This window comes from Carassius auratus, chromosome 15, assembly GCF_003368295.1.
Source record: "Carassius auratus strain Wakin chromosome 15, ASM336829v1, whole genome shotgun sequence".
NCBI classification, from domain to species: Eukaryota; Metazoa; Chordata; class Actinopteri; order Cypriniformes; family Cyprinidae; genus Carassius; species Carassius auratus.
The window spans coordinates 13,460,175-13,475,491 of NC_039257.1; the positions used below are offsets into that span (position 1 = coordinate 13,460,175).

Sequence of the window (15,317 nt, forward strand, 5' to 3'; positions counted from 1 at the left end):
TTAGTTTCATGTGGAGCAGAAGTTTAAATTTTGTACGATCGCACAAAATAACGATTTTTAAATGTTGTTTTATCCAAACTTTAACTTTGGGCTGATTTGTTTAAATTCTTATTTTATTAAAAACAGATTTGTTATTTTTAAGAAAGTATATAATGTGTTGTGAGAAGTATACACTTAAAATTAAAGTATATGTTCTGAAAGTATATACTATGTTATGAAAGTATATACAGAAAGATTCATTCCCTCATTTTAAGTGAATCATGCACAAAAAATAATCATTTGTTCCACTGCCATTCTTATAAACCTGTTGCTGCTATTGTGTTATGTTATGGACAGAGACACTTTAATAGTTTTTTGTTTGTTTGTTTGTTTTTGTTATTTATTTGGGAATTAATTATAGAGACATTCTCAAAAATCTTAATGAGAGGCATCTGCAGTACATTGGTTTATAAGAATGCGGACAGGAAGTAGAACAAATTATTATTTTGTGCATACGATTAACTTAAAACGAGGGCACATATTACTATTCTTTGTGCACGATTTACTAAAAAGAATGAACAAATAAGTAAATCTTTCACATGATTTAATAAACCTAGGGAATGCATTCGTAGATCATGTGGATGTTTTAGTAAATCGTGTGCATGATTGCGTGTTGACTGTGTGTGCACTTGGATGGGTTTAAAGCAGAACACAAATTCCAAGTATGGGCCACTATACTTGACCTCACGTCACATCACTTCACTTTCAGTTTTACTTCAAATTGACTTTAAAACGAGGGGACAAATTGTTATATCGATGATATAATTTACTTGAATCAAACCGACAAATTAGTAAATCTTGTGCATGGTTTAATAAACAGGACACTAATTACTGCACACGTTTTAGTAAACCAAAGGAATTAATTAAATTGTTCACGTTTTATCGTACTAAGGGAACAAATTAGTAAATTGTGCATCCATTTAGTAAACCAAGGGAACAAATTAGTAAATTGTACACGTGTTAGTAAACTGAGGGAATGTATTAGTAAATCGTGCACACATGATAGTAAACGGAGGAGGCATATTAGTAGGGATGCACCAGTTAACCGGAAATTAATCATTAAAAAAAAGTTTTTGCTTGAAATACGCGATCGGCAATCAGGCGGTTTTTGGTCTTTTTTTAGTCTGATTTTTCCTGAAGTGCACCCACGTGCACATACTACATTGTTATAATTTGCTATGTCATTTGTGTGGAAGTATTTCAGAATCTGTGCGTAGGACACGGAGAGCCATTCAGCATTGGAAGAGCAGAGCTACATGTCTGAGGCACAGATTGCAGGAAATGAACAGTCTGGTGTACTGACGCACAAATAAGAGCCTTTCCTGCGCGCACTGAAGCTGCGCAAGCGTACGGTACCTGTCCACGCCCTGCACAAGCAGAGACAGTGAAGGGATGTACAGCTCAACTTCTCGCGTGTTGGATGAGAAACGAAACGGACTAAACTGTTACAAAACAGAACTGCTTTATGCAGTAGAACTTGCATACATGTTTGAAAAGCCAGAAGTAAATGTCAGTTCTGTATAGGATGATAGTTTTTAATTTACCTTAAAATTTCATCGACTTAATTGGATTTAAAAATCACCTGATGTAGCACACTGAAAATAGCACACTTCATTCAAGTAAAAATTTTTAGGGTAATGATTCAAATCTATATTTTTTAACTTGAGACAATAGTTAGTTATTTTTCATTGGCTCAAGTAAAAATATATAGATGTGAATCATTACCCCTTTTTAATTGGATGAATTAAATGCTTTGCATTTTTTTTTTATCGCACCAACATTATTTGATTTTAACATTTTGGAATAATGTATTTATACACTATAGCATACTTTTATTTCGTCTCACTGGTAAAGACTTTTTGTGAATTTAAAACCAAATTTAAAAACTAAAATACTGAATGCTGATTAAGAAACATCTTAATGAATGTGTGTTGATTGTGTTTGGATTCGGAATCGGTACTGGAATTGGCCAGTTTGCTTATAAAAAAATCGTTATCGGAACCGGCCATGAAAAATCATGATCGTGCATTCCTACATATTAGTAAATTAGGCCATGACTTCCCCTTAACGTAAACTGAGGGTATTTATTAGTAAATTGTGCAGACGTGTTAGAAAACTGAGGTGACATTAGTAAATTGTGCATACGTGTTAGTACACTGAGGCAACATATTAGTAAATCGTGCGCTTTTTTTTTTTTGTAAATTGAGGGAACAAATTAGTGCACAATTTACTTCATCCCTGCATGTCATGTGCAGGGCTCCGTAGAAAGTTCAGTAATGTTTATAGTTCAAATGGTTGTTGTTGGTATTTTTTTTCACTCATCAAGGTGATTCAATTCAAAACAAATTCATAAATCACATTTTAAAATACATTAAAATAAAGTGATTTCTGTGAAGACAACACTTAAGTTTTAGTTTGTTCATTTAGTGTGAAATGATCCTTTAAAAAATCATTTTAATATGCTGATTTGGTGCTCAAGAAACATTTCTAATTGTCAGTGCTGAAAATAGCTTTTTAATGTTTTTGTAGATACATGTTTTTGTCAGGATTTCTTGATGAATAAAATGTTCAAAATAACATTTAGCCTACTTTTGATTAGTTGAATGCATCCTTGCTGAATAAAAGTGAATGTTTGAATGCTTGCTGAATGCTTAATAAACTAAATTTCTAGCTAAAAAAAAATTAGCCTTTGTAACACTAAATAGTCCTATGTTTTATATTGACTAAGGTATCCAAGTAATTGTAATGACGTAATGATTTCAACAAGTTCTTTCAGCATGGATTTATCATCTCTGAACAGTCACAGCACTCCAGAATTTCATTTAATCTTATGTTCTTCTGTTTTCACACACAGTGCTAGTAAACAGTTAGTTTCATATGTGGTCCCCCTGACCCAGACTTTTCTCATGGTGTTTTTCATGAAGAAACTCTCCCTTGAGGGATGATAACCTACCCATGATACCACCGTCAGACTGCAGGCAGTTCATTTGAAATCGACATCTAGTGTTAACCCAGCTGGTTGCACATGCAGTTCAGCTGTGTTGGAGAAAATATCACAAATTCAGGTATTCCCAGTCTCCAGCAGAGATGCTGATTTAGAAATGCCTGCAGATCTCTTTATCTCTTTCTTTTAAGATTCAGTGCGACAGTTCTGCAGGGCCATTTCCTGTCAACAATGTTCAAATGTTCTACATTTGCGTCATTTTGGATGTGATAAACAGATGAGGTGAGATGTTATGTGTCTGGTTGGGTGGGTCTGTGAGGAAAAAAAGCACATCCAGCTTCAGTCACTATCACACACACACAACTCCGTTATCGCAAAAGCACTTACTCACGACTCAGAGAAAAATAGTGCATGAAACACCATCCACACTTCCATTGATTTCTCAGATAAAGATATCTGTCACTTACTCACACTCATGTCGTTCCAAACATCTAAGTTTCTTTCTTCTGTGCACCACAGAAGGTATTTTTCTAAAGTGCACTGGTAGCTTTTTACAATGAATGGGCACTGATTTCAACCTTAGCACCATAAAAGTCTCATAAAACTATCATAAACTTGCTAACTGAAATCGTACCATAGATTGGTGTGATGAAAAGATTAAAATGTCAGTTGATATTCATATAATTGATAATATTTCAATTTCCAGTAAGCTGTTAACCAGATTCAGTCAGTGAGTTGAACTGAAGATCGATTCATGGAGTAGACAATTTGGTAAAAAGATTTGAGCGATGATAAATTTAAATCTATTTCTCATATAAAGAAGACTTGGAATTGGATGCTCAAGTTGTAGAGACCAATTTTGGGGTTCTTTATGTACTTAAAATTCATTCACATTTGTGTTCTACAGAAGAAAAAAAAGTTGTATGTAATGACACAAGGGTGAGTATATGAAGACAGCTTTTTAATTCTGAGTGCACTTTTACTTGAAACACAAAACAGACTTGAGAAATGAGGTGGAGGTGTGCTGTGAAAATTCTTTTGCTTTGACTGAGGCTGTTTTCAAACTTGGTTCAATTGATCTGTAATCCAATTTCAGCAGAGGTCAGCAGCAATGAGGAATGCATTATAATACTATAACAGGCACATTATATGCCATCAATAGCTGCTCACTTCCACAAAGTAGAATGGATTGCTTTCATACCAGTTATGAACTACTCCGTTCCACAGACGCAGACTTTCAAGCGGTTCTTAAAGAGCAGTTGAGCTTGAAAACTGTCATAGAATGAAAAAATCACTTCTATGTCAGTGTTTTTTTTTCTTTCTGAATTTCATTTAAGCCCCCTATGTAAACTCCTCCTTTATATGTAAAACGAAATTTAAATCTTTGTGCTCACATGGGCAGCTGCTTATAGCAGTTGTAATATATTTCTGATTTGTTATCAGGATCTGCCAGTTTCTATTTGGGATCCCTCATAAAGATATACAGAGTTGTAGGTGCTACACAGCCAAGAACAGCTTCTTTTATCCTCAAGATCTCATTCCAACTGGCCATTTTCTGATCAGACTTGAGTTGACATGTAAATGTGGGCATTTTTAAATTTGTTAATGTATTCATCTGACTTAAATAGTTGCAGACGTTCTGTGCAGCTTTATTATAAGAAGATATATTTTTCCACTGGGGATGAAGTTTTCAGTTCTAAAGGTTTTCAGAGTTCAATTATGAAGCATGTTCCCAGAAGATCTGCTTCAAGCATAACTTGATTCCACCTCATATTTTCTTTCAGTAAAATACTCCTGGTCATAGTGTAGAAGCCAAATCTGTCTTTACCTTGAACAAAAGCGTTTACTGTAGGCAGCATTGTTCTTGTAATTCTTAAAAGCAGATTCAAGCTGGGAATTCCGAGATTAGAGGTCTGTGGCCATTGCACACATGGCTCCAGTGTCACCATGCATCTCCCAGCATGCCTCGCTAATAAGAGGCTAATTCATTTAAAGTCCTGTCCTCAGCAGAAGTCTAGCCTTTTTATGTCACTCCCAAAGTTGACTGATTTAAAGTTATTCTTTTGTCTATACAAAAAGATTATAAATGTGTGAAGACACATGAAATAAATGGCCCTTCAACTAAGAACAACAAACATCTGGTTGTATTGATTGAATATGCTGATTTAATTGAGGTTTACCCTCATCCGGCTTTGTCCATTTATTAAATTACCCAGAAGACTAAAGGCCACCATCTGTGAGAGGATCAATTTTGTCTTCAGTCTGCTTTCTTTGTCTTTACTCATTTTCCCAACATCCCCTGTGCTCCAACATATGAATGAGAAATGAGCCACAGTCAAGTTAACGCCCAAGCTCCGAGTTGTTTCCTCAATTGAAACATATTGATCTGTTTTACTATTTCCATTCCTAGAGTTTCCGTGAGCAAAATACTTTAGATAGAGGTATTGTTTTTAAAACCAAACGGCCTTTCTGGCTTATCTTAGAATGAGTAAAGAGGAGAGTTTCTCAGAAATGAATCTCCGCATAATGGGATGCATTTGTGACATAGTGCTGAATGGCTGATGTCGCCGTCAGATGCGGTGGCAATAAATGAATCTGCGAAACTCTTAAGGGGGTGAAATGGCCGAGTTGACAATGAGCTTGTTAAGTTCACTCTCTGTTGTCGCCTCTCGTTTAGTCGGATCAAAATGACGCGACGTTGTTTATCTGAAGAGCTTGTGTCAGAGGGGTTTCCATAGTTACTCGTGCAGCTGTAAAAGAGGAGAGATGTGCCGCTTGTGTGGAATTAATGGAAAGTGCTCTCAGAGGCAGCTGAATTATGCATGTGGAGAAACAACTCCCAACTGAGGAACTTTTCGAACTGTGTGATTTTTGGACTAACTTTAGCTCTATTATAGCAGGTATGTTTGATGTGTTCTTTTAATCTTAATACTTTTCTCTCTCTACAGTTTCTCTGCAGGTCGATATTACACCTGCGCAGGGCGAGATCAGTGTTGGAGAGTCTCGATTCTTTTTGTGTGAAGGTAAGTTTTCGTATTGACCAGATACCTTCTGGTCCTCATTACAGTGCTTTTCTGCAGGTAACCGCAGCTTACTGCAGGGATTTATTTTGTAGAGAATTTCAAGCTTATTTATGCCATTTATTCTTGGTTTTTGTAAACAAGGAGTGGGATTCCTTTCTAGTTAGTTCCCAGTGTGGGCGAGGCTTCTTGGTGTGATGCCATAGAAATGGAAACAGAGTGCCAGCTGACCAGGTTACATCTGGTTCCGACATGGTTTTGTGTTGATAATATATCTGGCATTTAAAATCAATTGACATTGATGTCATTGGGTTCTTTGCCTACCAAATTGTAATGGGTCTGTTTATCCGTCTGTATTGCATATTACTGTCAATCTTTTTCTCCTGCTGTCATTTAACCACAAACATTAACACTGCTCATTTTCTGCTTTATGAGCAATTGTTTCCTTCAGGAAAGGAAATCTAGTTTAGAGCAGAATTTGATCAAAAAAAACAGTAAAACAGTAAAACTCTTGTTTGAGAGAGAGAGAGAGCACAAATACAAACTGTTTTGAAAGTATGCGTCTTGGCCTCAGCTGCCTTTATTTTAAGCCAATTCTATTTGTAAAACTGCTTTGGAACAACGTTTATTGTGAGAATTGAAATCGAAATAATGTTCTTTTAAAAGATATATTCATCTAACTGATAGTGGGTTGGAAAAACCAACTTAGTACTAAATAAATAGTTTCAAGTTTTTATTCGTTTTGGCTATGACAATAAAAAATTATTAAATTTTTCAAATATATTGTTTTTACCTCACATTTACTACTTTTCTCACATAGTAGAAATAGGGGATTTATTGCAATATGTATTTGTCTTTTATATTTTATAAAAGGTGATCATCATATTTGGAAGAAAACCCCTTTGGTCGATTATTGTCTGTATTTAAAAATGTGTGTCCCCTTCTTTATGAATCTTTTCAATGTTACCTTCTAAAAATCTGGTAAACAGTTTTAGTGACCTGATTGCTGGTCCTAAAAGGTCAGGTTTTTCATGTTTCGTAACTTAAAAAAGCAGTAATCTTCTAGATGATTAATTTGCTGAAATGGTACACTAGTGTGAATTCAACTTTAATGTCGCTGATGGTGTTCTATGTCAGCAAATATCAACGAGAACTCTGTAAATGAGTCCCATGTGAATAAGGCTTACAAGAGGAATACGTTAAACCTTTTGTGTGCCTATATCTCTCTTTGAAAAACGTTTTTCTTGGTTCCACTCTCCTGGGATTCATTTGAAGACCCAAAGGCGTGGAACAGCGGCTCTGATAATTGGTCTGAACACTCGAGTCTTCACCAGTGCTGTGTCTTACGGTCCACTGATTTGGGTAATAGACTGGTAACCAGAGAATCGGTTGAAGTTTTAGGTTATACCTTTTGACAGCTGTTGTGTCAGCGACACCTAATCCCAACTAATTCAAGTTTACAATTCAATCACGTCAGACCTGATTCGCTTTTGATTGATTCATCTCTGCTTTGTGGATGTTTACACAAGCTTAATTTGAACGGAATGATTTATTTGATGACAAATTTAATGAATAATACATAAGATCAGCTGGTATGTTCATTTGGTTTGGTTCTAGTTATCGGTGGGGCCAAGGAAATTGACTGGTTCGCTCCAACTGGTGAGAAAATAGAGCCTGGCAGACCGGATACCAGCGTGATTCGCAACGACGAGACGTCTGCCACTCTAACCATCTATAACGCAAAGGTTGACCATGCCGGCACATACAAATGTGTTGCCAGCAGTGGTGATCGGGAGGCTGAAGCCACCGTCAATCTGAAGATATACCGTAAGATATGACTTGTTTTATTCATCTGTGTTGGCAGAATATATATAGTAGAACTGCAATATTAAAATTGTGATGTCAAATTTAAATTAAAGTTTTCTATGTATCGTTTGGCAAACACTAGTTGGAAAGGGTCTAAACATTCCTTGTGCCAAATGTGAGGTCTCCATCTCAATCTCTCTAGCACCAATCAACAATTTAAATCTCCACTTATGCTTCTGCTCATTGTGTTTTCCAGAATATGAATTGCACTTGACGATAAGTTGCATTGGGTCAAAATTAAATTTGTTGTGAAAGGGAAAAAAAGAAAAATTGCATCAGTTGTGTAAATCTAATATAAACAACAAAAAATGACAAACAAATAATTATTTTAATGAAACTAAAGTCAAATACTGTAAGCATGTATATTAGTTCCCCTCATTCGACAAGAAATCATTTATATATTCAGAACAGAACAGGAATGAAAAATATAAAACAAACACAAATTATAGTGGTATTCATTATAATCAACATTTAAAATAAGCGCCAAGCCTAAACACATTTTGTTTTTTAAGCTAAATGGAAATGCATGTAGAAAATGCACTATACAAATAAACCTGAGCTCCCATACCAAACCAAATGTGTTTTGCATGATTGACATTAAATGCACTGTATATTTTATGACACATTAAAATACAAGTCACAACATATTTCATTATTTATTCATATTTATTATAAAAAATGCTAATTATATTTCCAATAGGTGCTTCTGAGGAGACTTTATTTTAGATAATGACTGGGTTCCTTGCTGTAGACTACAACAATACAAAATTAAGCATTGCATGATAAATTGAAGTCATTGCTGGACTGCTGCTTTTCCCCCCAGAAAAAATTACCTTCACAAATGTCCCTTCACCTCAAGAGTTCACTGAAGGGGACAATGCCGTTATAGTGTGTGACGTCATTAGTTCACCTCCCCCCACCGTCCTCTGGAAATACAAAGGTGCAAAGATTCAATTTGAAAAAGATGGTAAGTCAAAAGTTTGACACTTTACATGTAAAAAAAATATGTGTTACATAAAAAGTGAGATTTACTTTGCTTAACCCTCACTATTTGCGTTCATTAATAAATTGATGAGATCATTGGTAAAGCCTAATCATGCTTTCTCAGAAATGTGGCACTTTTAATTCCTGTGATAACAGATGAAAAAAACTGTTAAAATGAATACATTTGCATGCGATTTTAATACGCAATTTCGCACACATCTGTTCATCTTTGTTCTGTTCCTCAGTCCGTTTCAGGATTTTGAATAACAACCATCTCCAAATCCGAGGGATCAGGAAGACTGACGAAGGTGTCTATACTTGCGAGGGCCGCATTAAAGCCCGCGGAGAGGTTGACTTCCGCAGCATTAAAGTGGTTGTTAATGGTGAGTCTTACTCTCCTTACCATACCTGTAGTGCTCTGGATTTGGGCATTTCAAAAGATCCCAGCAGAATCCGATCCCACTTTGACTCCAGAGCCATTACATTGGCTGAGACAACTGGTCTCAAATGACATATTAAACAAATGCTATATTGTTTTCATTCATTAGCTTTGTATTCTCATGAACATTAGTACACGTCTTTTTAAATAGCACATTAATCACATTAAATTGGATTAACAATGCTTAATCGGTCAAAATATATAAAAAAAAAAAATTATTTGTCTTTAAGTTTGCAAGCTAGCAGCTTAGCCTACTAGCTTAGCATAGCGCTAACTGGTTAAAAAAAAGCTCTCCGGATTTAGCTAGAACAGGATATCACAATATTGAGCTGTGTATTTGATCAGCAGCTGTGTGTTGGTGTTGAGGTCGAGTATAAATCTCAGTGTTTTGTGTTGAGGATCAGACGTTTTTTGAAGTAGCTTTTGTCAAGCTGCTCCAGAGACATTTTTTTTCTCTCATCTCCTTTTGATATCTTTCTTATTTGCCATGTCGTTTTCCTTCCTGCGGTAAACCCGGTAATGTAATTTTACCTCTTATGTCTGACTTTCTGTTTATTTGTTTTCTCGTTTGAGTATAATTTGACTCCTTAGCGGGTTATCTTTTTGTTGTTGTTTAGTCTGCTTGAGCGACCATGGTGCAACAAAATACAGCACTTAATTTGTGAGGTCCTTCTTATCAGGAGAGGAGGAGCAAATATTTACACACAAATTGGTGATATAATTTATTGGCAGCCGATTTGATTTCATTTTCAGCATGTATCAGATTTGCTGCAGTGCCATATTCTCTTTGTGAATGTGATCAAAGTGAACCTTTGAACAGTGTTACTGTCTTTTTCATCAGAAGCCACGTTTATGAAAGAGTATGTAGATGTATTTTGAATAACTTTATATTATACACGTTATCAAAAGTGTGCACATTGAGGCTTGAGGCAACACTACTACAATGGAGTCAAAAGTATTTGGTAGCTGTACATTACTTACTTTTACTTACTTACTTTTCCCCCTTATTATGTATATATTTGTATTAGTATTCCAGGAGGTTCACATCCTGGTATTTTCAATTTCTGTAAAGTGCTAATTTCTTGTTCTGCAATGATTGTTCCCTGAAGGCAGCAAGTGTATTGTTGATTTCTGATTAAATGTTAGATCATTTTTATTAAAATTGATTTGGCTATGCATGTGTGCAATATTATATATATATATATATATATATATATATATATATATACACAAAAGTAGATATTTTGTAGAAAAACATAATTTTTTTCCATAATGGTACAATGTTGCCTTTAGGCAAAAGCTGTTTCAATAATATATTAATTATATTTAAGTGTTCTATTTTAAGTAGAATAAACAGTGGTATGTGGCTAAGAGGGTTAAGATATAGAAGTTTTATTCGGCTCCACATATATCAAACCTGTAATTTTCTTTTCTGCTCAGTCCTGCCCACTATACGAATCCGTCAAGCAGAAACGAATGCCACCGCTGACATGGGCTTCTCAACCCTGCTGGCCTGTGATGCTGACGGATTTCCAGAGCCGATGGTGACCTGGGCACGGTAAGCCCTTTTCCCCCCACCAAAAAAAAACAGGAGAAAAACACCCTTCTGAAACACTGGTTTTGCTGCACATCCTCTTGTGTATCTTAAATTAGGAATTCAAAGCCAGATGAAAAGGCCTCTGAATAAATGAAGAACTTTTGTGGATGACATGGCATAGAAAAACACACCATTAGTACTTTTAAAGTGTGAGTCTCTCCTCAGCCATCACTCGGTTCTCAGCGGGGGTGAGTACTCTCTCTGCTCGTGGAGGAGAGTGTGTGAGACATGAATCCCTCGGGATGATACAACACTCCTCAAGGATCTTTTGTTCAGTCGTGGAGGGGGGATGGGTGAAAGAGGAGTTTATTTGTCTCAAAATAACTGAGGTCCTCTCCTCTGACAAAGGTTGTGGTATATTTATTACCTGTTTGACCTTAAATGAAGAGATCACCACTGTGGTCAAGAATCCAATGAATTCAAGAGTGTCTGCACAAAGACCCTAATAGAGGGGCAAATAGAAGAAGTGGTTGGCTAACAGTGTTTCTGATTTTCTTTTTAATGTTTTTTTTTTTTCCAGTGATCTCAGTTGGTGAATATTGTATATTTTATTTTATATTTTTCGTCTTTAGAAATTTATATCATCACTTTTCATGATAACCAACTATATTTTTTTCCACAGAATTTTGCATGTCTAAAGCTCTTCGAAGAGAAAATGTTCAGATTAGTCTTCGCCATTGCTATATTGTTTAAATATGTTAGCACTTTCTTTCCTCTCAGGAATAACGTTCCACTGGAGAGCGGCGATAAATACAGCTTCAATGAAGACGGCTCGGAGATGACAATACTAGATGTGAAAAAGCTGGACGAGGGAGATTACACATGCGTTGCCAAGAACAAAGCTGGGGAGAGCGAACAAGAACTTAGCCTTAAAGTCTTTGGTAAGAATTCATGAGAGATGAAGTATCGCAGTAGTTTAGAGACTTGACAGCACTCTGTTGAAGTTGATATAGAGAATTCAGCAATGAATAAAAAAAATAAATATATATATATATATATATATATATATATATATATATTCAATGTATTCTGCAGAGAACAAAGTGTAGTTGCATGAATATATTGTTTAATGCCTTTTCTTTGCTCTGTGAAATGGGTTTCACTTGGGAAAAATCTTGGAATTTATATAAAATCCTAAATACTTTACTTTTTAAATGAAATAAAACAAAAAATGAGATATTTATCGATATTGAAATTGAATGCCGATGGATGCCGGCAAGCTCTGAAAATGACGAGAAAGCACCATAAAAGTATTTCACCATATTTCAAGTAAATAATCAAAATAGATTAGTGATGCCAAATGATTAATCGCATTCAAAATAAAAGTTTCTGTTTACATAATATAAGTGTGTGTACTGTGTACATGTATTATGTTTATATGAATACAAACACATGTATGTATATTTATTTAAAAAAATGTTTGTATTATATATATATATATATATATATATATATATATATATATATATAATATTAAATATAAGAATATAAATATATACATTTAAATACTTAAATACTTAAATATTTTCTAAATGTACACTGTATGTGTCTGTATTTATATATACATCATACATATATATAGTACACATATATAATGTAAACAAAAACTTTTATTTTGGATGCTATTGGTCGTTCGTTTGATAGCGCTAAAATGTACTGAAATTAGCTTTCCTTAAATCTCATTAGACTTCCGTAGGTCCAAAAATTGGCAAAATCATTTGTAAAAGGCATCAACTTGTCTTTACAGGGCATATTTAACATATCATCCTGCAAAATATCTACTTTTGTGTTTCACAATATGGGTTAAGAATGCCATTAGATTGAGTAAACAGTGACAGAATGTAATTTTGGAGTGATCTAACTTTATAATATCTGTCCTCTCAGTGCAACCCAAAATCACATACCTAGAAAGCCGGACTACCACAGAAATGGACGAACATGTCACTTTAACGTGCGAGGCCACTGGAGACCCCACGCCCACCATCACGTGGAGCTTCGGCACCAGAGTCTTCAACGAGGGAGAGCAGGTAACACCAAACGCACAGGCACAGGAGAGAAGTGGGAGCAGGAGCTAGAAGAGTAGCATGTTGAACATGGTCTTACAGACAGACAGGCAGCAGCTAGTTCAATGATGGAGTCGTGGTGCACCTGCCTCTGGCTGTTTCATGCATACGATTCTTTTTGTCTGCAGGAGCACCAAAAGAGGATTTATCAGGTATGAGATCAGAAGGCCAGGTATAGTAATGGGCCACTTAGATCTGTTTCTATATTCCCGTTTATTCCTGAAAAAATGGCTCTGATGTTGTCTGCATACTCGAAACTTTGCTAATCGACCGTCTAGTGTTTTCGATTTCCTGAAGTTCTTGATTCTATCTGCAGTTGTTGATATGTGAAAAAGACTTGCATGGCGGCGAAATTGCAATACTATTGCAACAGTTCCTGACAGGAAAAGTGATGATGGATGAACTCTAAAAATTGCTTTACATTTGCTCTGTTCCACAACCTAGTGAGCTGCCTAGAGAGGTTGCTTTGTGAGGCACCATAGGCACTAAGGCTGCTCCAAACGCTGGCTAAATGAATTATGCTGCCACATTACATACCTTTTTTAACCTGATTCTAAGGCAGAACCACATTTACTCCTTGCAGTGAAGGAAAAACAAGAATGTACTGCAATGAGCTCAGTGGAAAATAAATCTAAGGTGGTGGATTAAAGAGAATGTGATATAGATATAGATATATATCACATATATGTAAATAAATTGAAATAGTTACTTATGAGCAAAGTTATGTAGGTATTCATGTACCATTGTGTACACACTATGACCTATACTTTCATTAATATTTTGAATTTGAAGCTTTTATTTTATTTTTTATTTTTTTTATGTTTCTTTCTTTCTTTGAAAGTGTGTGTATTTATCTTTTTGTTTATAGATTTGATGCATTATTCAACATTTCAACTTTAAAAAAAAAAACTTTTTCTCTAATATTTTTATTTGATCTTATTTCAACTTTATTTCATTTGACACACTTACATACAAGGTTTTAATATTAAATGAAAAGATTCCAGTATCTCTTAAACATATATCATTATTAAATACATTAGATTATTTTAAGCAAACTTTTAAAACCTAAAATAGGTTTTTAAATTGCTCTTACGTTTTCAACTTGTTACTCATTATCCAATGAAGCAGGCATGGCGTTAAAACACAAGCCAACCAACCAATATCAATTAACATTTTTTTTTTTTTTTTTTTCGATTAAGGATAATAACCCTGTTTATGTGTTTCAAATGATTAAGCAGCCCACAAGGTTTTAAAACAGAGCTTTTGTCATCTATCCCTGAGGTATATATATATATAAAAAAAAGGATTTCTAGTTTGATGCCTCAAAAATAAGCTCAATTCCGCTTGTGTCGAGTCACTGTCATCACAGGGTTCCTGAAGGAGCATGTTTTATATAAGCTCTTTGTTGGAACGCTTTGTCATCTCCTGTGTGTCGTCTTGTCCAGTCTTGCTCATCTCATGTGGGTGTTGGGTTGTGATGATTGCCAACATCTCTTCACTGGTCTGTGTTGATCACCATGTATTTCTTCATGGTTGCAAAAATAATTAGCAGGTTACTTTGGCTGTTTAACATTTTATTTGTCATCATCAGATATGACCAGCTGTCTCTGTTGATTTGTCTTTCTGGCTTAATGAAATCAAATAAAATTTTACTTAATACACATTCCTTGGCATGATTTATCAGTGCCTGTTATTCTAGAGGGGAAAAATATTCAAAATCTACTTGCTCTGCATGAAATTGTTAGTTCATAGTTATTTTGTCAATCAGAAAAATATAAATCGAATAAACAAATGTTATCAGGTTTGTACAAGCACACAGTGATTAAACTACAATATATACCACAACAAATATTATTTCCATCTGGAAAATATGAGTATAATCAAATCAAAGCTATCATGGTTTGAGTGTGTTTATATTCAAACAGTAATGTACTACATGTCGAAATAAATTATATTTAATTAGTTTTTTGTGTTGCATAATATATCCAGTATTTTTCAGAAATGTATGAATGTCCATTACAGAATGTAAAATAAAACTTTTTTTTTTTTTCTTTTTATAAATTTTGAAAAATAAATACCGTAAATATCGGGAAAAAGTAGAAATTGGGAGATATAAACTCAGAAAACTGAGGGAAAAAAAGTCCACCGAAATCTGCTCTGTACAATAATAATTACTATTTTTGCAATATTGTTTAGGTTTAGGTATAGATGTTAATAAAACACAATCTAATTGGTAGAAAATGTAATTTTATTGTTAGTTACTGGCCCTATCTGTTGGACAAGATGGTGGATTTGGCATTATGATTGGTCAATCACCTGTCAATCAAGCTGTTTGCGAATATAAACTCCGAATTATGACCTTTTT

General features: G+C 34.8%; 1 protein-coding gene across 15 annotated transcripts in view; it reads left to right on the forward strand.

Moving 5' to 3' along the window:
* The window catches only part of ncam1b (neural cell adhesion molecule 1b), a 95,747-nt gene that overhangs the window by 39,139 nt on the left and 41,291 nt on the right, over positions 1-15,317 (forward strand). For 8 of the 15 annotated variants that reach the window (XM_026282524.1, XM_026282526.1, XM_026282529.1 and 5 more), the window contains exons 2-9: positions 5,932-6,006; positions 7,621-7,830; positions 8,693-8,836; positions 9,099-9,236; positions 10,733-10,850; positions 11,610-11,770; positions 12,774-12,916; positions 13,081-13,104. In XM_026282524.1, coding sequence (XP_026138309.1) covers positions 5,932-6,006; positions 7,621-7,830; positions 8,693-8,836; positions 9,099-9,236; positions 10,733-10,850; positions 11,610-11,770; positions 12,774-12,916; positions 13,081-13,104 — 1,013 coding nt within the window. The remainder of the gene's footprint in view (positions 1-5,931; positions 6,007-7,620; positions 7,831-8,692; positions 8,837-9,098; positions 9,237-10,732; positions 10,851-11,609; positions 11,771-12,773; positions 12,917-13,080; positions 13,105-15,317) is intronic. The other 7 variants (XM_026282527.1, XM_026282533.1, XM_026282528.1 and 4 more) reach the window with 1 other exon arrangement.